We start from the raw sequence: 22,600 nt of genomic DNA, 5'->3' as shown, positions 1-22,600 counted from the left end.
TGGTAAACAGGTGCAGGAGAGATGAAAGTAATGAGACAGAATACAGCCTTTGTTAAATCCTCCGGGACCGAAACATGGAGCTCAGTGGTGAAAGTAAACAACTTAAGGGAGAGGCTTTTTTTCCCCCCATTACACCAGGGGAAACTCCTCCATGGGGGATAGGAAGTCTGAGTCTCCACAGGTTTTTTGAAGGAATAATGTGGCTGCTGAGTCGTGACTACAGAGTACTTCAAAGTTTTTGGGCCACGGGAATTTATTTCTTACATTTTTTCAGCCCGACTGCACATTTCAGTGAGCCTTATTTCCTCTGCTTCCAATGCATAATTCAAGCCAAGTCTGAACTATTAACTCCTGCTGCGACCTCCGGGAGAAGGTTAGGCTGGTGCAGTGCGCTTCCACAGGGTTTTTCATCTGGGCTCACTTTTTATTTGTTACGCTCAAAAAAATACTAAAATGTCACATTTAATGCAACGTTTTTCTATAATGTTGAGTCAGTGTGCATGAGTTGAACAACCAGAGGTGTGATGTATTACAGGAGATGGGAAAAACAATTTAAAATGCTTCACTCATGTAAAATACTTGAGTAATAAACACTTAAAAACACTTTGGTATGTAGAATTTCTCCTTAAATGTATATGTATTCATAAAGTTATGTATTTGTTACGTATTTATGTTAAGTTCATGTATACGTTTGCATTAATTTAATTTATTCACACTGACTTAATTTAATTTATTCACACTGATAGAAAGACTTCAGTGTACATGGAAAATGTACATGTAGTTAAAATACTTAAAGTCAAATCTTTATTGTAAATCACTTCTTAACTCATTTTTATACAAAAGCTTTCTCTCAGCTCTTATTTTATTGATTGTTTTATTTCACTTATGTTACTATTTTTAAGCTGTTTGTGTCATTGTTCATCTTCTATTTTTATTTTGTCTTTTGAAAGACTTTGTAACTTTGTTTTGTAACGTGTTATATAAATAAAATTCAATCTTATAATGCTATCTCAAAACAAATGAGTCCTCGGTATCTCACACCTTATTAAACATCAAATTCAAGGACTTTTCAGGCCTAATTCCCTCAAATTCAAGAAATCAAGGAAGTATGAGACCCAGATCAAGGTTGATAACTGTTACAACAAAGTGATGGCAGATAAATGCAGAAGACAGACATGTTGGGAAGTGGCCTATTATGTATTTGTATATATATTAAATGTCTCTTCTTGCATAAAAATATAAACTGATAAACTGATGAGGATTGCAAGGACCCATGAGAGCTCTACTCCTCTTATTAAGGAAATCAAACAGAAGTGGCTTATATTTGACTGTATTTGCACAAATGCATGAATGACTGGTTAAAGAGAGTTTTTCTGAATTCACTCTGACCTTCTCGACCACAGCAGCCCATCTCACCTGCTGTGGTGGAGGCTCGCTCCCTCGGCTGGTGAGGCGACTCAGGATGCTCCTCTCAGACATCTGCAGACGGGCCGACACCGGCGGGATCCTGGACAGCATGTTGGGCAGTCGTGTGACATCTGCTTTCATGTCACTCAGAAGTTCCTCGAGCTGGTTCAGCACTGTAAGAGCATGACACACAAACACACACACACACGTTAGCAGAAAATGGGCCTTGATTTTTATTAACAGTATTATAATGCTTGCACATGTAGCATCATTTAGTGAGGAAAGGATCAATGAGAAAAGGGGCTCGAAAATGATTTTAAAACATCACACTTCAAAAAGAGCGTGGGGGTAACCTTGAATCATTCAATAAAGCAAATTAATTGCGTGATCCAGGGCCTGAAATTAACAGCTGCCCTGAAGTAAATAACATTTTTCATTGACAGATGAATCAATAAGGTTCACAGAGAACAACATTTGGAGCAATAACATTTTAACAAATCATTTCCATGCAGTCTTGGGGCTTGGCTTTTCCCCAAACTTTCATCCTACTCATTACTGTCAGCATGTTGAGACAGAATACGAAGCCACTGTGTCAAACAGGATCCACCTGTTAGGTGCTTTACACGTTCATGTCATGGTCGTGGGGGTTTAGTTGGTTATTTCCTGTTTTATTTTGTAGTTTCGTCCTCTTGTGTCTAGTTGTCACTTTCTATTTCCTGCTGTTCCCAGTGTTCTGCTTCCCTCCTGTGTTCCCCCCACAGCTGTCTCACATTAGCCTCGTTAGCCCTGTCCTGTCCCCAGTGTCTCTCCACCTGCATCTCATCCCCTCATTAGTTTAGTTTGTGTTTAAGCCCGTGTTGTTCCCTCGGTTCATCTGTATTTGTCCACACGTCTCCAGTGCTCCTTGTGTTCCTATGTTGTTCCCAGTTTTTTGCATTTCTATTATCTGCCTTTCTGTTGCTTGTTGTTTTACTGTTTGCACTTTTGGACTTTTCTTGTTACAGTTACACAGAAACAACCCCAATACAAGACACATAGGCGGGCTTTAATGAGCTGAATGTCCAAAATCCAAAGGTGCGAACAATAAAAAGGCAAAGGAAGATACCATAGCGATACCAAAAACTGAGGACAAACCACAAAACCACAGGGAACAAATCAGGAACTCAGGAAACACACAAGAACCTGGGAACCAAACACAGGAGATGCGTGGAGGAAAACACACAAACCAATAAAGAGCGAAGGAACAATGCAAGCTAAACTAACGAGGGGATGAGGTGCAGGCGGAGAGACACTGGGAACGGGGCAGTGCTAACGAGGCTGATGTGAGAAAGGTGAAGATCAGAACACCAGGAACACAGGTGAGCAGGAGGCAGACAGTAAGACCAAAACACAACCACGACGCTTCATGCACTTCATTTACCGTCTGGACGGGTGGATGAACCTGATCCCAATTTAAATGATCTTGTTTTAAGGAATTTCCATAAATAAGTGAGTGAGGCAGGTCAGCTGTGATAAAAAGATAACAGCTATCTATCTAATGGATTATATTCTAATGGCGCAGCAGATGAAACGGCACCAGTAAAATATGTTTTCTGAATACAGTCAAAGTAACATTTGGTTAATTCTGTAGAGAAATTAAACTTAATATTTTTTGCTCTTCCTCTTTCATGAATGTTTCATGAACAACCGGATTTTACACACACACACACACAGCACAGATGGCCTGTGGGCTGACAAATGTCTCATGAAAAATGTATGTCAGTAATTCTGCCCTGTAAAAGTCATCTGTGCAGGATTATTTTTCCGACTTCACCAGCATTCGGAAGGTGATGCAAAAATTCTGACAATAGCGACTGTGGCTATTTTTGTAGCTGGACCGCAGACCTTTGTGCAGCACGGCGTTGGCGGGCTTGTTCCCGGCCAGAGATTCTTTGGACAGGTGCTGGTGGGACTCCGCCAGACATTCCACCTCAGTGAAGCGAGTGTTCAGAGCCATGGCCGGGTGACTGGGGTCCTGGGTCATATTCAGGTACGCTGCCCTCCTCAACTGCTCCTCAATCACCAGAGCCTGCTCCAACAGCTACAGAGAGACAGAGGGAGGGAGGGGGAAAAGAGAGTGACAGGCACAGGGAGACACAAATTGAGAGACGGTTTGTTTCAGTTTTGCATCCAGACATAACAAATCCTTTAATCCTTGTTTAGTTAAAAAAAACACTCAGATTGCCTTGAAGCGGCGAGCCAGGAACTTGTTCTTCATCTCTAGGTAGTTGCCCTTATGCATCTCCGTCTTGAAGGGCTCATTCAGAATAGCATAGCGTGGGTCATTCTGAATGTCTTGCCAGCGAGCGTAGCCATGTCTGAGATAGATTCCCAGTCAAGGAAAAACAAATGTGAGCACAGAACCTCATAAAATTCTTCAAATAAAAACCGAAGACAGGTTTGCGTGGAAAGCGTAGTTTTATATCACTCCTCGCGGTTTGTAAATATCAGTCCTTCGACTGCAGCTCCCGCCGGTCGCGAGTAGTAAAATTACTTTTCCGGAGCTTCTCGCTCCATGTGGGAAAAAGGATACGTTACGATGCCAGCCAACAGCCAGTAGTCATGGCGACGGTGCCAGATGTCATGCATCTTTCCGGAAGACAGCGCCGCTCGCTCTTCAGTTTGCCACAGGGTGTGCAGCTCTGATGGGGGAAAGCACGAGTTCAAAACAGTTTTTTTACAAAAATATAAAAGTAATATTGAAGATGTGAGAGCACGTAAAACTCACAAACAAGTTTCATGACAAAACAAATCAACTTCATAACGGCACCAGAAATAAACAGCCATTAACAAGACACACGTCGAAAGAAATGTCGGTCTACGAGCACTACAGCTGCAACAATTCATCTGATATGCTGTTAACGAATGATGGAAAATCAATTAATAAAGTGTGTTCTTTTTTTGTTTTATTGGACAGTTCAGCTGAAGAGTAACAGGAAAGGGGGATGACATGCAGCAAAGGTCAGACTTGAACATCGTTGCGACAAGGACACAGCCTCTGTACATGGAGCACACAATCTATCAGCTGAGCTACTGGGGTGAGTCAGGTCGGAGTGATTTTTGAAAGAAAAAACAACAAAAAACATTTTATTCCAGCTTCTTAAATGTCACTATTTTCTGGTTTCTTTACTCGTCTATGACAGTAAACTGTCTATCTTTGAAAAACAAGACTTCTCAGGACGTCATCGTGACCTAACAGCACCCTTTTTTCTTTTACGAGTTGTTATTTGGTGTTACTTTTTTCCAGTTGTCTGCGAGCTGACGACTTTAAAACAGTTTTATTCGAATGCAGAGCTTCCAAGCGCTGAGACAGAAAATATAACCATTTCATGCTGCCCTGACGAGTTGTGTCGTTATTCACAGTGTGTTCATTCGTCTCCAGATAACACCACAACAGTCATGTTTCCCTGCTGCGTCTCTCTTTCTTCGTTCGAATTTACAAATTAAGACTGAGCGTCACAATATTACAAAGCAATATTATGGAAATGAGTCGGCGGCATTTAATTGCATATTTCTTCACAATGTGAGCGTTTTAGTCGTCTTTTAGACCACTGACAAATGCGTCCCGCTGACAAGTATAATGCAGTGGGACTAAATAAGCGCACTGCAGCCATCTAGTGTGTCTTTAACGGATTCATGACATAATGTGCATTCAGATTTGGGTTGCACATAAAAACTATGAAACTTCTACTCACTTTCCACAATATATATACTTTCCAACAGCCGTATTTCATTCCTCTTACACATGTGAAGTATTTTGCTGCGAGTCACAGTTCTACTTTGGTTAATTCTCGCTGATTTAGGTTAAAAAAGTCACTCTTTCTTACCTGTAAAACCTCCATCAGCGATATTAAACATGAACTTGGCTTTGTATCCATTTTTGTCCTCCTTCCTGCTCTCGTCCATCTCATCCAAAGTGTCTTTGTCTCCATTCAGTCGGCCCTCTAACGCATCCTCGCTCTTCATGTCGTCTGCAACAGCAACACATATTGTGTGAAATAAACATCTATATAATGGACTCCAGTTATTGTAGCGCTGTCGCTGCATGTACTGTATACCTGGCTTGTTTTCCTTGTCTTCAGTTTTTGCCTGAGGAGAATCAGTATCTCCTTTTTCTGAGGACTTCTCTGTTTCTTTGCAGGGCTCCACTGTTGATCGCAAAAAAAGGACTCAATTTAATGCAGCACAACCTTGCAGAGAAATCAAATTTGCAGCACGAGGTTCATACATCACTCACTTTTAGGCGAGGTTTGACTAGATGACAGCTCTGTCTGTTTCAAAGCGGACTCTTTTGGGTTGGCAGATGGTTCTGTCTTTGTGGAAGGTGACTCGGTTCGGTCCCTCTCATCTCCTGTTTTCTCCTCTGAGCTGGCCTTGCTCTCTTCACTGTCAGCTGCCTTCTCAGGTGCAGATGCTGGCTCCGCACTGGAGGTCTGCCGAGGGAATAACAGACAGGGCAATCGGAGGAGAAAGAAGAAAGTTGATAGAGGGCAGAGAGACGAGTTAAAAGGTGTCTAAGTTTGACAGAAGTGTCTTCCGAGGATGATGCGATGAGTGCGGTTAAAGTGTGATGAACCACGAGAAGATGGACAAGAAGATAAAGGAGAGTAGAATGAAAGTGACGGATCGTGGAAGAATAAAAGGACTCACTTCCTGCTCTGTCAGTTTCTTGTTATCTTGCTCTGTGGTCTCCTTGTCCTCAGCGGTGCCCAAGAGAGACTCGGTCTTCTCTACAATTCAGAAAACAACAACAACTCAAAAACTTTTTTTTATTTCGAAGCACGAACTTCACCTTTCAGTCAGGGGGAAAAACAAAACTTGATCGGCGCAGACACTTTTGTTTTGACCTGGAGGGATGGGAGTGCCGGGCTGTGTAGCGACGGGGCTGGCTGGCACCGGGGTGTTGGGATCAGAAGATAAACTCTCAGTCAGCTTCTTCAGCTCCATGCCGATAGGAATCAGATCTGGAGAACTCAGCTTTCCGTTTACATGCTCGAACTCTTGCACCTACAAAAAAAAAAAAGAGAGTTGTTCGGCTGTAATAAAATGAAAATCCGACTCTGTCACGATGGCTTACTTTCCTCAAATAAGGGATTAGGTAGAGCTCCAGTGTAAAATGCATGCGGCATACTGAACCAGCAGTTTAGTTAAAATGTACCCGTATCAGGTTGCAGCGGCTTCAATTCAAACTTAGCCTAGTTATAATGTGAATTTTTCAATTCTCTAAATGTATTTGTCAGGGGCCATTTACAGGATATATAGTGAGGAAGGTGAGCCATTAGTCAAGGTTTCCTTACTTTCCTACATGCCTGCATTTACAACGGAGCGGATTCATAGTCGCTGAGCCCCCTAAAATGTTTTGTGTTGAGACCAATTATGCTAACGTTACAGTTTGTGATGCTACTGACTTCCTGTTGTTAATTGGACTGCGCTGCGAGTATTCTTAGCAACCAATATGCACACTTCTGACATTTTAATGGTGCAACCAGATTCAGTAAATCATTTTTTTTAGGGTTACTAAGAACTTAAAAAGGACTTAATGCTCCAAAAACCACTTCTCACTTCTCTCTCTTTACCCAGGCGTATACATGACAAACAAAGCTAACAAAACATATACATTTGTGGTGTCGATGATGTGTATACCCATAGAGCCCCTGTCTTCATCGTGTCTGCATTTGCCTCTGCCTGAACAGTTTGACCTACTTTCTCTAATCTCGCAGTGCTCCAGCTGAACACTTGGTATTCTGCTTTAAAAGATGTCTCTGGTTGGACAACCAGTACCTTTTTCCTGACAAGGGACATGACCCCGATCCTGGTGAGAACATGCTGACGAGACAGTCCCTCTCGTGGGACTCCGTCGGCGAAGGTCTCTGCTCCGTCCGCCCCCGGCTCACATAGATGTCTCATGAACAGAGACACGTATGCCCTAATGAAAAAATAAAACACTTTACAGGACGTGTGACGAGAGTTATTCCTCTGAGGACACCAGCACCGTATTTTAACTGGCACTAGTAGCACTTGAACTATTAGTGGAGGACTTTGAAAGTATATAAATGTAAATATTGATGGTTTTTCTTTTGTTTTATGTTTAAAAGGAAGAAGTCTTGTTACAGTAGTTATTGGTGCATGATATATATATCTTGTAATCACAATTAGAGAAATAAAAACTAGTAGCTGAGGCAGAAGTAGTTGTAAAAAGAGGAATAACTGATTGTTGTACTGTAGTATTAGTAGTTGTGATAGTAAGAGAAGTAATTGTAGTAGAGGTGGCATGATAGTAACTAATATTTTAAAGGAGTGGTCACAGTACTAGTCATATTATTGACATTATAGTCATAATAACAGCAAGATAATAGCACGAACACAGTGTTAAGATAAATGGTAGTAATAGAAGACAATAAGAAAATACATAAGAAGTATAAATCCAGCTTTAGCAGTAATGGCAGCTGCAGCAGAGGTAGTACCAGTACTTGTATCTGTAATATTAGAACAAATAGTAATAAAAGGAGCAATAGCAGTCGTAATGGTGGTGGTAGTGTCGGCAGTAACTGAGTGCAGTTGCTTTACTTTAGGAATAAAAACACAAGTCAGAGCTGGTCACAGTCTGAATATTTATATATGTAATAAATGACTCTGGTGCATTCAGAGGAGAAGTAACCCTGAAAATTGTGAGCCGTGAATAAATAGCCCAGAGCCAGCAGCCCTTGACAAATTGCACTTAGTTTAATGAAAAACCACACCACTTATCCCAGTTTAAATATAAAACAATATTAGGAGAATTACCTGAACTCGCGCTCGCTCTTCCCTCTCAGGTCCCGAACCAGCCAATGGGAGTTGAAGGCGTCCTGAGGTGGCATGCCCCAGCGCATGATGGCATTGAGGAAGGCTTTCCTCTGGCGAGCGTTGAAACCCAGGACCTTGTGATGAGAAGACAACGCTTTAGACGGGAAATTAACGTAACTGAAAGAGGAGATTTTAAACCACCACATTGTGCATGCAATCAGGGAGACTTTATTCACTCATAAATGAATTTTAGCAGAGATACAGAACATGAAGCAGCTTGCTGTCTGTTTTATAATGTGACCCTGACCATGAATTGATTCTCATTCTGTCCTCGCTGGCTCCGTTCCACAGAGTGGTGAGCAAGGGCACCGGATCAGCTGCAGGATCAGTTGATCAGATGCTTGCTGGCATGTTGGACTTAAAGATAAACTCTTTTGGGTTCATTATGGTCCTGCTCTTTTCCCAAAACTTTCTTCTAATGAGCAAAATTTACAGAGTAGAATGATCCCCTTGATAACTTGAGTCATGCTGCAAAAATACTTTTACCAGTCGCTCCAAACAGCGTTTACACAGACGAGGGGACAAATTAAAGGCAGAACCTGAATAGAAGAGTGGAGAAACGTATTACATGCAAATGCTTCTGTGCGCCAGAGCTCACTGGTTATGAAAGAGCATGAAAATGATGTGAATTTATAGTCACCAGCTCTTTACCCAGTTGAAAACCAGTGGAGGATGTTGGACCAAGATGTGTAAACACCATCTCCGTGAGACCAAATGATTTGTCTTTGATGCTTTATGTCCTGTTGTTACGTCTGTCTATGTTCGTTTTCCTTTCCCTCTGCTTAACTCAGGTCTCTCTTGCAAAATAGATCCTAACTCCAATGAAGTTACCTGATTTAATAAAGGCCGTATATCCTCTGGTGGTATTATGGTGTTCCACTGACTTGGCACGGACCATTTAAGCTGTTCATGGTGTAACAAGACACGTAATGTTAGTTTTTCCTTTAAGGACGGACCTGCAGTACAAACTGTAATTCATACCTCAATGCTGCCCCCGACTCGCGCCAGTAAGGGCGGCAGAGGTTTGTCTTTCTCACTCTTCAGCTGCCGGCGAGAATGTCTGCGTCCACCTACAGAAAACATGAAGACAAATGCAGTGTCAGAAGGGCGTCCTTACAATGTCTGAGCATAGATACAGTTAGCAGAGAGAAGTACAACAATTCTTTTTATATCATTATCTATAATCTATCTTGGGAGTTGGGGGCTGATTAGTTTCTGTCAGTCAAAGTGACTATTGAGGAAATAGTAATGCGATGTGCAACTGGGGGACATGAACAGTTAGACTCTATGAAGTTCTTTCAGATGACAGTAAGACTTGGCCTTTAGCAGATGCCCTTTTCAAGAGCGATAATGAAGAAGTGCAGTGGAGAAAGTACATCTCTAAGATGTCCAACTTCACAAGAAACCAGTGCAAAAGACACAGGACAGTACCATTACAGCAAAGCATGATACAGCACAAAACAGTCGAAGAGAAAGGAGACTGTGATTGTTGCACAGTTTTCTTTTAAAGTTTAAATATGGGGATAGAAATGTGTCTTATTTGAGAATAAAATGACATTAAATTTCTCTGCCAGGCAAAATACAAATAAGAAAATACTCATATAAATACATGCAATCACTGGTCTACCTAAAGAGCTCAATAGTTGCATGTTTTTTAAAATCTTTTACCTTCTGGTCTCTCCTCGAAATCTTCGTCCTCGTCTTCGGACCCCACCGAGTACTCCGATTGATTGTCTGAAAGATCATCCTGCCATTCTGAGCCACACATCAAAGAGAAACAGTACATTGCATTCGCTTCTGTTGGTGGCCACCTGATGGCGCCATGGCACTGCAGATTACTACAGACCACTACAGCAGGGCATGCACAGATTGTAGCACTTCTGTCCTCTGGAAGAGAGGTGAGGGTTGACTACTCTGCCAGGCAATCACTTTAAACTTAGAGTGTACTCTAAGCCGTGATGGGCCGGGAAATCTTTACACTTCCACAGTCAACTGCTGTTGAACTGTGGCAGTCAGGGCCTCTGAGCCACTCGGAAAAGTACAGCTATAGGATATATATCTCTGGAAACTGCAACAGAAACTGTTGAACTGTTGAGAAGAAGTGCTTCAAAACCCACTGAGACGACTATATAAATGCACGAGATACAAGAGAGCTTTAGGCCAGTGTAACACACTCTGAGGCAGATTTAATGGAGGTCAACAGCTCTTGTTGAGACTTACAACCTAAGAGGATTTAATAAACATGGTGATTAATTTCTGCGCCGTTCTTGCCTGATCCGATACACCCAAATTATTCTGTGCTGAGATAATGTCACCTTGTTAGCTCGCTAATGAAGCCGAGCACGTGAAGCTCGGGCAGCAGCTTGAGCAGCGGTGCTGTTGTTAGGGTTGTTAGCTGCATGTCGGAGTCAATCACCATGTTTATGTTGCACCAGGAGCTGCTGACCTGCACTAAAGCCAGCAGAGAGGGTGTGACGCTGGTCTATACAGTATTATCATGACATGTCAGCTGTTTTCATCATAATGCCACTCACACACAACAAACTGGCCATTCATTATGTAGATTCAGCAAAGATGTGTCATGTGTTTGGTGATCTCCAGCCCCTCCACCACCCAGGCTCCTGCCTGCGCACCACCAGCCAAACTCCACCTGAGACTCCCCGAGCCGAGAGGTTCTCAGGACCCCGTCTACTCTCTGGTAACCCCTCCAGCCACTACGCTTCCCTGCACACTCTGGAGCTTAATGACCTCAAGTAACCCCTCTCCTCACGGAGCCGTCTTCACCTGCTTCAACGAGCTGCCCCTCAACTGCACTATCATCCCTCTGATTGTCGAATAAATCACCTTATAACCTTAACCTGTCTGTCTTAAATGGCAACTCCACCAATTGTACACATTAAAGTGTGTTTACAGGTCTTGAGCACGTAATCTGCGCGTAATCTGGTAAATTGCCTCCAGCTCCCAGTCCGGACATATTGCACCTTTTTAACCAGAAAGGGAAATCTTAATTTATTGATTTTCATGACTGAATATACTGAATAAACACAATTTCATACTGTTTTACTTTGCTTATATTTGTAGGACCCTTCTAAGTAGCCACCTTTCTAGCTTCAAACCTAATGCTCCCTGTGGACAGCTTATTTATTCAATTTACGGAAAATCAAATAAATATTTGATATACATGTTTATTTTGATAAATACATGTAATATTTGATTTGTATTATTGCCTTGTTATGATTATAAATGTTGTCTGAGTTCGAATTTCATCTCCAAAACTACAAAATGCACCTTTAACCTCTAACAGTGCTATAGGAGTGCAATGCTCGACCAGCAGACTGCTTTTCAAAACCTGGCGCCTACATTACCCACAATGCAGCCACTGAGTGACATCACTGGAGGCAATTTATCAGACCACCAAGACCTGTAAACACACTTTAATGTATAAAATTGGTGAAGTTGCCCTTTAAGCAGAACAAATACGGTGTAAATCTTCAGCATGAGCAGTGATTGCTGAGCTAATGTGTGTTTTCATAATGGGCAACAGCTCCCACAATGCCACTCACAGCATTTAGTATTGACTGTCTTGCAAATTGCTGGAAAATCATTTGGAGAAGACAAGAAACAGATCTATTCAATAAAGCCCAAACAGAGCCCCGCTGAGCGCTTTATTTTAGAAAATAATGTCTCTTTCTTCTTAGAAATATGCTTTCGACTCGCCTGCCACCTGACCACGAGCCAGCGGGTGAGCCGTTGGCTAACAAGCCAGAAAAACTCTCCTCTCATTCTGCGTCCCCTGTGCTCTGGTGTATCTCTTCTCAGATTTTACTATGAGCAGGAAAACAAAATTCTGGCGCCGATATGTCAAAATTAAAAGTGGTAAAAATAGAACGTGGCTGTTGCTTCCAAGATGCAGCCGAGAAGTAACTTTCCACGATAATATTAAAGGTTGATACTTTAGGAAAGTGGCTGCCTGTTGAAAGCGTAGACACTGGAAAGAGCCTACCTTGGTCCTCCTGGGTCGTGTCGTTGTAGTTGACCTGCTTTCGGATGCGTTTGCCTTTGCCGAGGTTGCGGGCCAGATCCTCCTGCTGCTGCTCGTAGTGGTGGCGGAGGAGTTTCTCCCAGTAGTCCGGATCCACGTTCTCCTCCTGCTTGATGATCTCCCGCTCCACCTCCTCCTGCACGCGGGAACAGTCGATACAAATATTTTGATTAATGTTTCAGCATGAACACACTTTAAATAAATGGTATCAAACTCCTGGTATTTTACATATCTGTGACTATGCTGATACAAGAGATGCACCGATTTCTGAGCTGAACATTGGTATCTGCCTATCAGCAAATAAGGTGACGTTCAATAGCAGTGGCCGGTGTTTATCTGCTGTATCGCATCAATTTTTGTGCTGGCACATTCACGAGCTGCTGGCTGGTGACCTCCGATCGAGCACAAGTTGTATAGAAGGCTGAAAAGGCTTTGGAGCAGTTGCTTCTCAAAAAGAAATCTGCTTTATGTGAAACAAGGTTATACTGAAGGCTGTTTCATAAATTTGTAAAAATCAGATTTCTACCCTTTCAAAGATAGTGTAGTGAAGGGCTGAATGACCTTACAACGGTTGCTTCTTATAATGAGGATTTCTTTGTTTCCCCGGGAACAAAAGGGGGAATAAACAACAACAAATAAATAATAAACAACAACAAAAACTCATCAGAATCAGCATTGGCCCTGAATTTCACAACTGAAACAACTGCTCGTCTCTCTGTACACAGTGTGCCTCCGTGTCTCTCCTTTCCTTGCACCTTTTGTGTCAATATTTTATTGTATAATTACGTTGCAAAGTACCAAAACCAAGTTACAAGGCTCAGACTCCTGGTGGACCAGCTGTGAATTTAAAAGTACCCTGCGAACACTTCTTTTAACACCCAGCTTTACACACCATGTGTCGATCCCCAAGGCCCGACAAAAATGTTTAAAGCATTTTCTACATCATTAAACATTTAGCGATCTCTGTTTTTGAGAGCTTTTTTTTTAAAGTTTGCCTGATGCTCGTCGTTTTATTTGTCTACCGATGCGGTTTAAAATAATCCTGGCCCTCTAAAGTCAGCACAAATTTGAAGCCACGCAGAGAGGCGCTCGGCGTATATGTGCGTCCTCGTGCACGTGTTGGTAAAAACAGGCATGAAAAACAATACACTTCAGAATAAGGCTGTTATCTCGCTCTTTTAAGTTGCAGTTATGCAGCAGAATCTGCAAAAAGTTGCTAATGAGAGCTCTTCTCTGAGGTCTCCATTTGTGCTGACCCCACTCGTCCACAGTCCGTGGGCTGCAGAACATCTTTATTGCATTCTCACCTCTCCGTCCTCTTCCTTCACCACATACTGAGCCACCTTGAAGGAGCTCAGGTACTCGTTCATGTTCTGAATCTCGGTGTCTTCGGTGGCGTCCTGGCTGCGGTCCAGCAGCTTGGAGATGGCGTCGTCGTCGTAGTGAATCACGTTGCCCTCTTCGCCATCTTTGTTGTCGCCTGTCGACGGGAAGCTCCTAGTCAGCGTCTTTCTGGAGCAGCCGTGGATTTGACCTTAAAAGGAAAAACTTATGAGTGACTAGACAGCACGTATTTATATGAATACACCGATTTTTTGTCGTTTTGTCTCTTGTCTTTTAAACCCTTTGGAGCCTTTTCTGAGATCGGCAGCCGCTACTCGTCTCCACGCTGAGTTTTACTTTGTGAGTCGCTGACTTTTGTGGAAATATGGATCTGCAGGAGTATTTTTAAGGCACGACATGAGAATGCTTTTAAAGAAACGGTTACCGATACTCCCACCTATTCCTGCACAAACAGAGCAAGAGGAAACACCATCTCTGCATTTGAAAGTCGCAGGATAAACGGAAACTTTTTATGGAGAAACACTAGAAAGTAACAAAACCGCCAACTGTGTCATAGTTCTCATTTTCAAGTACAAAAAAACCTTCCTCTAAGCGAGAGTTAAGTCTGCTGCAGAAACGTACCCATGGTCCGTGCTGCCTCCATTTCATCCTTGAAAAGCTCCTCAGTGCCAAACTTGAGGATGTCGTCCAGTTCTTGTTTGGACATGGAGCCAGTTTTGGAGCCCAGGCCGGGCCGCACCACCAGGTGGGTCAGCATCATCTTCCTCTTCGCCACCTGAGTGATTCGCTCCTCCACTGAGCCACGCGTCACGAAGCGGTAGATCATCACCTTCCTGTTTTGGCCTATACGGTGGGCTCTGCTGAACGCCTGGGGAGATGGAAAGGTGGGACATGAGATTTTACCAAAGATCCGCTGGTTTAAAAGCTACAACGAAAGCACGTAAAGTCCTAAAAGCATCTGTACTTGGATGTCATTGTGAGGATTCCAGTCCGAGTCGTAGATGATGACAGTGTCTGCACTCGCCAGGTTGATGCCGAGACCTCCGGCTCGAGTTGAAAGCAGGAAGCAGAACTGCTGAGCGCCCGGTGCTGCGACAAAAACCCAAAGCGGAGAGTCGGTCGGTTTGTGTGTGAGAGTGAGTAAAAGCCATGTAGAAGGAAACATGCATCGATACAAACTCACACAGACAGATTCTGGATCAACAAACTCACCGTTGAAGCGGTCGATGGCCTCCTGCCTCAGGCCTCCAGTAATCCCTCCATCGATACGTTCATATTTATAACCCTCGAACTCCAGAAAATCCTCCAGCAGATCCAACATCTTTGTCATCTGTGAAAGAAAAAAACAAGTTTATACAGCTAGGATCAAACCAAAAGGACTCGCTCAAACTAAGAGAAGTCTGAGTTTTCACTTTAAAATGGTCTTCGATCAAGTGTCTCACATTTGAGCTGACTACCGCCAACAACTGACGCTGGCACTGGAGTGGCAACAAATATGGATGACTGGTTTTTCAGTGCTTCACGGCCACCGATCAATGAAAGCGATGGCTTCAAGCCGAGACGCAATCTCCATTCGAGTGTTACCTGAGAGAAAATGAGAACTCTGTGTCCTTCATCTTTGAGCTTCTTCAGCATTTTCTGAAGCAGCGTCAGTTTTCCTGAGGACTTCACCAGTAGGTTGCCATCGTACGAGCCGTTGGGTAACACAGGAGCTTCCTGCAGAGGCAAGAATCAAATCCAGACGTCAGCTGGAGAATTATACGGACACGTGGTGAGTATAATTAGTGGTTTGAAGCCACAAGACTACAAGGGCTATAATTTGTGGCATACAGGTGTGGTGCCATCTCCCCACATGCACTCTTTCCATGCCATCATCTTTGGATTTCATCATTTTCGACTCAACGTCGAGATCAAATATTATAATCTAAATTGCCGGCTCACCACAGCAGCCACGGGGAACAGGTAGGGATGGTTGCAGCACTTCTTCAGGTCCATCATAATGTTGAGCAGAGACACTTGGTTCCCTCCACCTTTGGAGTTCAGAGCCTCAAAGTTTCGCGTCAAAATGAACTTGTAATATTTCCTGCAGGACAAAAGATCAGGAGTCAGATTGAGGAGTCAGGAGAGGAGATGAAAGTGAAAACCACAATCAGTTACTTCCACTCTTCAAAAACTTAGCCTGACACTTTTGGCTAAAAAAGACTCTTTGAAACTTGATCTTGTGATTAAAGGCCTTGAATAATTAATTCACACCATAATTTATCATATCAGTGCAGGCGATATTCAAACTGCGAGGTGGAGATTGTGAGGCAGTGTCAACCGAAATTTTATCCCCAGGCCTTCAGATATTGACGCTTGGGGTCAGTATTTGACAACTTAACTTTTACTCTATAGTGCTGCTGAGTAAGTTATATGATTGTTTGGGCATTTATAACCTGTTTTATCGCTGCATAATTTAGAAAATCTACTTTATGAAGAGTAAATTAAGAAGAGCCTCCAGTTTTGAACAGTATACAGAATGTTTTAAGGCCCCGGCACAGCAGACTGCCTGTCGGGTTTCGTCAGTCAGTGATTGTTCGGGGCTCCAGTTGATGCGGTGTGTCCCGCTGGACGGCCCTTGTTCGGAGGCTTTTTGGCTGACTCAGTATGTAGAATTGGTTTTGGCTCGTAGGTGATAGAAATCACTCTGATTGGCTGTTCAGGCGAGCGGATCAGTGCAGGAAAGAGAAACAGAAAAAGAAAGGGAAAGTCTCTTGAGTCTGTCGCTTTAGATTCCATGATTTCACCCACTTAGTGCAGTTTATCCTTATTTTTCTCCTCCTCCTCTTCGCCAGCGACATTTGCAACTTTTTATTAGACATGTTCTCAACTAGAAGAGGCGTGGCGTCAGGTATTTTCTTTATTTAGGTATTAAGGTACCGTATTTCCTTTCACGCTGGTGCAGAACGTACCAACTTGTTGGCCGCCGGCTGTAGTCTTTGTGGTGTGTTCAAGTGCAGCTTTCTGGCTGAGATAAAGGAGACGTGTCTCTCTGTCGCAGCTAGTTTGATGTCATTTACTTTGTACTTTGTACATTTACATGTACTTTGATGTCAGTCTGGTGTGTAGGGGCCTTTAGACATACACAGTCTAAACTCCTACTTCTTCCCTTTTTTTTCTAAACCCAGGTGCTTACTTCTGCATGGGGCTGAGCTCCACTCTGACAATCAACTCTGTCTTTGCAGGCATGTTCTTGAACACATCAGCTTTCAGCCTTCTGAGCATGTGAGGGCCGAGCAGGTCGTGGAGCTTCTTGATCTGGTCCTCCTTCGAAATGTCGGCAAACTCCTCCAGGAAGCCTTCCAGGTTACTGCACAGATCGCAGGTCATGAAATAAGGTTTAAAACTCATATTTGATACAAGCGATGCATCCAAACAGCACAAGCTCTATCCACTCATCAGCCTGAGGAGGGACCTATTTGATGCACCGGCTAGCAGATAGTGGTAAGACAGAGAAACATAGAAAGGAAAGACTTACTTGAAGCGCTCTGGGGTGAGGAAGTTAAGCAGGTGGAACAGCTCTTCCAGGTTGTTCTGAAGAGGAGTCCCAGTGAGCAGCAGCTTGTAGTAGATCTTATACCCGTTGAGAATCCTGAAAAACTGCACAATGAACAAGATATATGACACACATGCCTCCGAGAAGAATGCAATGACGCATGTAAGACATCCTGAATGTGAAGCGGCCATCATACCTTCAAAGTCACTCGTTTTATTTCATGGATAAGTTTATGCACAAACATTTCCTCCTCATATCGCCCTGTGTTCCTGCTCCTTTCCTGTTTTGTTGTGTGTTGTGTCCCTGCCGCTGGAACAATCTGCTGTCGGTGCCAGAAACGCCGTCTTACCTTTGATTGGTTGTTCTTCAGTCTGTGGGCCTCGTCGACCACCAGGCAGGCCCACGTGATGGAGCCCAGGATGGCTTGATCTATAGTGATCAGCTCGTAGGACGTCAGCAGCACGTGGAACTTGATAGGAGTGTCTTTCTGCGAGTGGACGGAAGGAGAACAAAATATATCTTTCCTTTCACCTTCGCCTCTTCACCTTACTGGGGATAGGTAATAAAATCGTATCAACTCCCGTCCCGACAGCTTGCGTACCTTCATGCGAAACACCTTGCGTCCTGATTTCACCGCGCTGTCCTCAAAGGTGAACTCGTTCTCCCTGATGATCGCCCGGCTGTCTTTGTCTCCAGTGTATGTCACCACGTAGAAGTCTGGAGCCCACATCTCAAACTCCCTCTCCCAGTTGATGATAGTGGAGAGGGGCGCACTCACCAAGAAGGGACCCTTAGAGTGACCCTGAGAGAGGAGGAAAGACTCATCAGCTGTCACATTACAGGAAGAAGATGCAGACTGCTGGTCTGGTCTCAGAGATGATGTTATGCAATATGGCCAGGGGACATCCCTCCACTCTCACCTCCTTGTAGAGCGAGTAGAGAAACACTATCGTCTGCACCGTCTTCCCGAGGCCCATCTCGTCAGCCAGGATGGTGTCTGTGCCCTGAGCCCAGGAGAACCTCAACCAGTTCAGGCCTTCCAGCTGGTACGGGTGCAGTGTTCCCCCGGTGGCGTTAATGTACCACGGTTGGTGCTCAAACTTGATGGTTGGCTGGTGAAACGAGTAAATTACATGCTTATCATGCAAAATCATGATAGTTAGTGGCTTAAAACTGAAATAATAATGCAGCGTTGTACTTTCATAAAATAAAATCATGACTCAGACGACTGTTTGGACTTCTGTGACCAAAGACATCTACATTTCCAAACTTACATCTATGATGGGAGCGTCAGGAGGGACCTCCCTCTTTGGATGGTCGTCTTTGAGCTTCTTTCCTTTCCTCACCACCAGAGGGCGTTGGTCCTCCCCGAGTATTTGTTCCCTGGCAAGTAATTGCAGCAGTATGATGAGCCAAACAGCTCCAACAGGGGCATCACAGATAGAGGGCAGGGCAGAGGGGAAACAGCAGCATTGGCCTTGTTTATCTTTTTAGTGCTCCGGATTCATTCTAGTCATCCTCACCATCATTTCCATAATATTAACAACAGCTGTGGCTCAGAGTAACTCGCTGTAAACCAACCTGTGGTCCCAGTAGGAAGCTTTGTGACTGTCATATTCTGGGACGTCAAAGTCGTCCACCTCCCAGGTGCACTGGTCGTAGGGCATGTCTCTCCACTTGATCAGGTAATGCACATCGCCATCCTTATCAAAACTGGGGAGAATAAACATAAACAAAACATAAATTGCTAATAAAATCAGATGAAAGTCACAAATTGTTCTTTCTGTTATTATATCTGCATAAAGATGGTCAAAGATTCACCCCAAAATCAAAAATACATGTTTTTCCTCTCAACTGTAGTACTCTGATTTATTAATCAAGGTTGTTTTGGAGTGACTCGCTGATATAAGCAGTAGAGATGTCTGCCATCTCATGTGCTGCACATTAAGAAACTAGATGGCACTCAGCTTAGGGTTCCCAAAAACTACATTTGAAAAACTCAACAGCCAGACATCATGAACTCAAGACGATCCACAGACCTTGTTGTGAGCGCTTTCATGTTGGAACTATTTTCTTTTTTACCAAACTACACCCGTCAACCGAGTCACGGCACAGAAAGGAACGTGCATCTACTCATAAACAAGAGGCTGATGCTCGTGACAGCACAGGGTGTAAACTTTAATGATGTCTTCCACTACTTTATGAAGAGTAACTTAAGAAGAGCCTTTTGAACAGTATACAGCATGTTTTAAGGCCCTGACACATCAGGCTGACGACTATAACAGTGGTTTGTATATCAGCGGAGAGGTATTTCCTTTCAAGCAGGGGCAGAACATAGGAGCTTGTTGGCTGACAGCTGTAGTCTTTTTGGTGCGTTCAGCTTTTTGGCGGAGACACACGTGACATGAGGCGACACTAGCTCTTTGACGTCAGTTTGGTGTGTCAGGGCCTGTATACTGGAGAGAAGGTAGACATCTCTGTGGCCAATATCTCTTACATCACACCAAAACAACACAAAAAGGTAAGAGAACTATATGTATTTATGATTTTGAGGTGAACACCCAGCATCTCCCATATTCTGAAATATGCAGTGCTGTGAACAATAATCTCCATTTATAAAGTGATATTACAGAAGAAGATGTCAGCAACCATACACCAAAATGAGTGCTAGCTAATATCAAGAATTTCCAGTCTGTAAAACGACTCAGTGTCTGCGCCCTCATATGAGATGTAAGACTTTGTGTAAGTGTGAGCAGCCACCTGTGGTTGAGTATCCGGTGGATAACCATCCACTCTGGTTTAATGCCGTAGCGGTAGAAGCGCTCCTCCATCACGGCGTACTGGGGGTCTTTGCTCTTCCTCTTCTCGCTGTTGAGCTCCTCCTCCCCGGAGCCGTAGTCGTACGGCGGCGGCTCGTCCATGTCGTTCTTACGCTGGTAGTTCCGATACATGACGGTGTGATACAGCTCCAACTGCACGACCACGGAAAAGTCGAAAACAATCAATGCTGCGAAGTTTCATTCAGCACCACCTCTGTCAAAGAGCTTCCCTTTGACAAGGCTGCAACATATAATCCATCAGAGGTATTGAGACTAATTTGATTAACTACTTCAAGTTAATGAAGGGAAGACTGATACAAAATAAATTAAGAACGCCGTCGTGTTTGCCTCTAACCAAGCAATCGTTAAGACGTTCAATTGAACACTAAATTAAGTGTCAGCTAGGTTTGAGTGCTCTGAATTGTTTAGTCGTTGTGTTTGGATGATTTGACTCGTGAAACAATGTGTCTTCATATACACATACGTCTTTAACACCGAAGGGACAGACATTATCACTTTGGATTCGACTGCATTTGGAGACGCTCCGGTGAAAACTCTCTTGGCCTGCGCGTGTGTTCTGCGGCCAGAGAGAGCAGAAATGTTAATTAGAGACTGGACCTACTTCTGGTAACTCACCTGCAGCTCGCTGACCCAGGAGCAGTGCCAGTACGAAAGGCCAGCCCACTTTACGAAGAACTCCCTCTCCGGGTGGCCCTTGAGCGGAGGCTTGGTCAGCGGATCGCTTGGCTTGCCGTCAGGGCCTGCAGGCAGTTCAGCTGGTAACGGAGGCTCTCCCCATGTCCAGTGGAGAATCTTTTGGACCTTACCTTTGAGGGGAGGACACTAAGAAAAAGAAAAGGAAAAGAGAGGTGCTGTGTTTAGGACTGCGACTAACGGTCATTGTCATGAGATAGTCTTGGGACTGAACTGTGAGCTCACCATGCAGCGAGGACACAACCACTCCCCGTTGGGTATCTCGGGGAGAGGCGGGTTGAGGCAGTGGATGTGGTAGGAGGATGGACAGGTGTCACAACACAGCAGCTCTCCTCCGTCTTTACACACTCTGCAGAACTCCATGTGGTCGTCCTCTTCCTCGCCCGGTGCCTCTTCCTCCTCCTCCTCCTCATCCTTGGCCTCCCACTGGATGCCCTCTTTCTCCTGAGGGACAGAGGCGGCAGGGAGTTAAATACTGCGGATTTAAATTCATCATGCTGTTTGTGAAACAGAAACCCAAGTTTTTTTTTGTCTTTCTACGGAGACAGCCACACTAACATATTGGGAGACAAAAGGATGCGTGATCACAGCTTTGTTGTGTGTTAGTTAGTTATCAACTCTGCACAGTACATTTGTGAAAAGCATGAACCTTTCAAACACTGACCAAAACTGGCTTTCACATACGCACTGTTAACAACCAGATCCAGGACATTTAGTCCAGCAAAATCTGAGATCAGCGGTTCCCAATTTGGGAATAGGGAGCCACTAAACGCTCACAAGATACATCCAAGATGTCACGGGAGCGGAAAAAGTATTGGACCCACTTTGAAGATAACATCTCAAATTAATGTCGTGTCCACTTTACATGTCACCTGCACTGTGCTTGCCGTGATTTACATAAAATGAGATTAATTAATTATCTTGTTTGTGATTTATTTTCGAGTTTCTATCATTGAATCTAAAATATACTCTTAAATTGATCTTGAAAATGTGTTTCATGTCAGGGAGTGTTAAAACTGAGTAATTATCTGGTAGAACAAGGTCAATTAGGGACACATATTGTTCTCTTTCATTTAAAGAAATGCTTCAAGTAAATGAATAATCAAACTACAAGTGATTTTTTATGAGCTAAATTAGAGATTTCTTTCTTGTTCTTTGCTTTGCTAAAATTAAGAATGCAAAAAGTCGAATTATATGCTGATATTCAGTGTATTTCACTTATCAGTGTTGCTGAAGCGAGCTAGATCTCAAGTAATTTCATCTAAAAAACCAGCATGATCTACTTAATTCACACATTTAAACACTTATCTGAGACTAATTATTTCCAAGCGGAAACTGATTTCGCGTCAGGTAAAATTATCTTGCTGCATGACCAGATCGTTTCACGAGTTTTAAGTCATTTTCTCCTCAAAGTCAGTGTTAATTTATTATATTCTAACTTTAATTTCTGTCTATCCCAGTGCACATGTGCTGTTTGAACAGAATACCAGGAGTATCGCCATTAAACACGTGTGAATCTGAAGAACATGACATACAGTATGTGGTGGTACGTGTCTCAATAAATCCTCACAGAGTAACACTTTAGCAAGTTGTTAGAATACATTAAAATATAAAACTTCACATGTATATCACTGATGTTAAAAGCCGCCAAAAGTAAAGATTGCAGGTTTTACCTAAATTGACCCAATTTTCCTTTGAGCACAGTTTTATTTATTGTAAAATAGGCCTATCTGTCCTCTGACTCTGCCAAAACCACATACCAAATACTTTAGGCATCAAAAGTATGAGTAAAATGATGTGTTTATTTACCGATACCCATATTTTTATTTTCATAAATGTAATAAATAAATTTACTCG

At 43.3% G+C, this 22,600-nt stretch overlaps 1 protein-coding gene across 7 annotated transcripts in view; it reads right to left on the bottom strand.

Moving 5' to 3' along the window:
- The window catches only part of chd5 (chromodomain helicase DNA binding protein 5), a 47,777-nt gene that overhangs the window by 4,289 nt on the left and 20,888 nt on the right, over window positions 1-22,600 (bottom strand). For 3 of the 7 annotated variants that reach the window (XM_084348886.1, XM_084348887.1, XM_084348890.1), the window contains exons 9-38: window positions 20,969-21,187; window positions 20,666-20,872; window positions 19,971-20,182; window positions 18,792-18,923; window positions 18,485-18,593; window positions 18,131-18,322; window positions 17,812-18,012; window positions 17,560-17,697; window positions 17,193-17,314; window positions 16,851-17,024; window positions 15,617-15,758; window positions 15,260-15,391; window positions 14,888-15,005; window positions 14,640-14,764; window positions 14,297-14,543; window positions 13,639-13,865; window positions 12,293-12,467; window positions 9,958-10,044; window positions 9,271-9,359; window positions 8,230-8,363; window positions 7,228-7,372; window positions 6,294-6,453; window positions 6,097-6,176; window positions 5,684-5,879; window positions 5,505-5,594; window positions 5,274-5,417; window positions 3,980-4,088; window positions 3,632-3,764; window positions 3,292-3,487; window positions 1,390-1,580 (exon numbers count right to left, since the gene is read on the bottom strand). In XM_084348886.1, the coding sequence (XP_084205012.1) occupies window positions 1,390-1,580; window positions 3,292-3,487; window positions 3,632-3,764; window positions 3,980-4,088; window positions 5,274-5,417; window positions 5,505-5,594; window positions 5,684-5,879; window positions 6,097-6,176; window positions 6,294-6,453; window positions 7,228-7,372; window positions 8,230-8,363; window positions 9,271-9,359; window positions 9,958-10,044; window positions 12,293-12,467; window positions 13,639-13,865; window positions 14,297-14,543; window positions 14,640-14,764; window positions 14,888-15,005; window positions 15,260-15,391; window positions 15,617-15,758; window positions 16,851-17,024; window positions 17,193-17,314; window positions 17,560-17,697; window positions 17,812-18,012; window positions 18,131-18,322; window positions 18,485-18,593; window positions 18,792-18,923; window positions 19,971-20,182; window positions 20,666-20,872; window positions 20,969-21,187 (4,626 nt within the window). The remainder of the gene's footprint in view (window positions 1-1,389; window positions 1,581-3,291; window positions 3,488-3,631; window positions 3,765-3,979; window positions 4,089-5,273; window positions 5,418-5,504; window positions 5,595-5,683; window positions 5,880-6,096; window positions 6,177-6,293; window positions 6,454-7,227; window positions 7,373-8,229; window positions 8,364-9,270; window positions 9,360-9,957; window positions 10,045-12,292; window positions 12,468-13,638; window positions 13,866-14,296; window positions 14,544-14,639; window positions 14,765-14,887; window positions 15,006-15,259; window positions 15,392-15,616; window positions 15,759-16,850; window positions 17,025-17,192; window positions 17,315-17,559; window positions 17,698-17,811; window positions 18,013-18,130; window positions 18,323-18,484; window positions 18,594-18,791; window positions 18,924-19,970; window positions 20,183-20,665; window positions 20,873-20,968; window positions 21,188-22,600) is intronic. The other 4 variants (XM_084348889.1, XM_084348891.1, XM_084348888.1 and 1 more) reach the window with 3 other exon arrangements.

The sequence above is a fragment of the Pagrus pagrus genome, assembly GCF_965226575.1.
Source record: "Pagrus pagrus genome assembly, chromosome: 3".
NCBI classification, from domain to species: Eukaryota; Metazoa; Chordata; class Actinopteri; order Spariformes; family Sparidae; genus Pagrus; species Pagrus pagrus.
The sequence above is the reverse complement of the archived record's forward strand: the minus strand, read 5'-3'. Positions and strand labels throughout refer to the sequence as shown.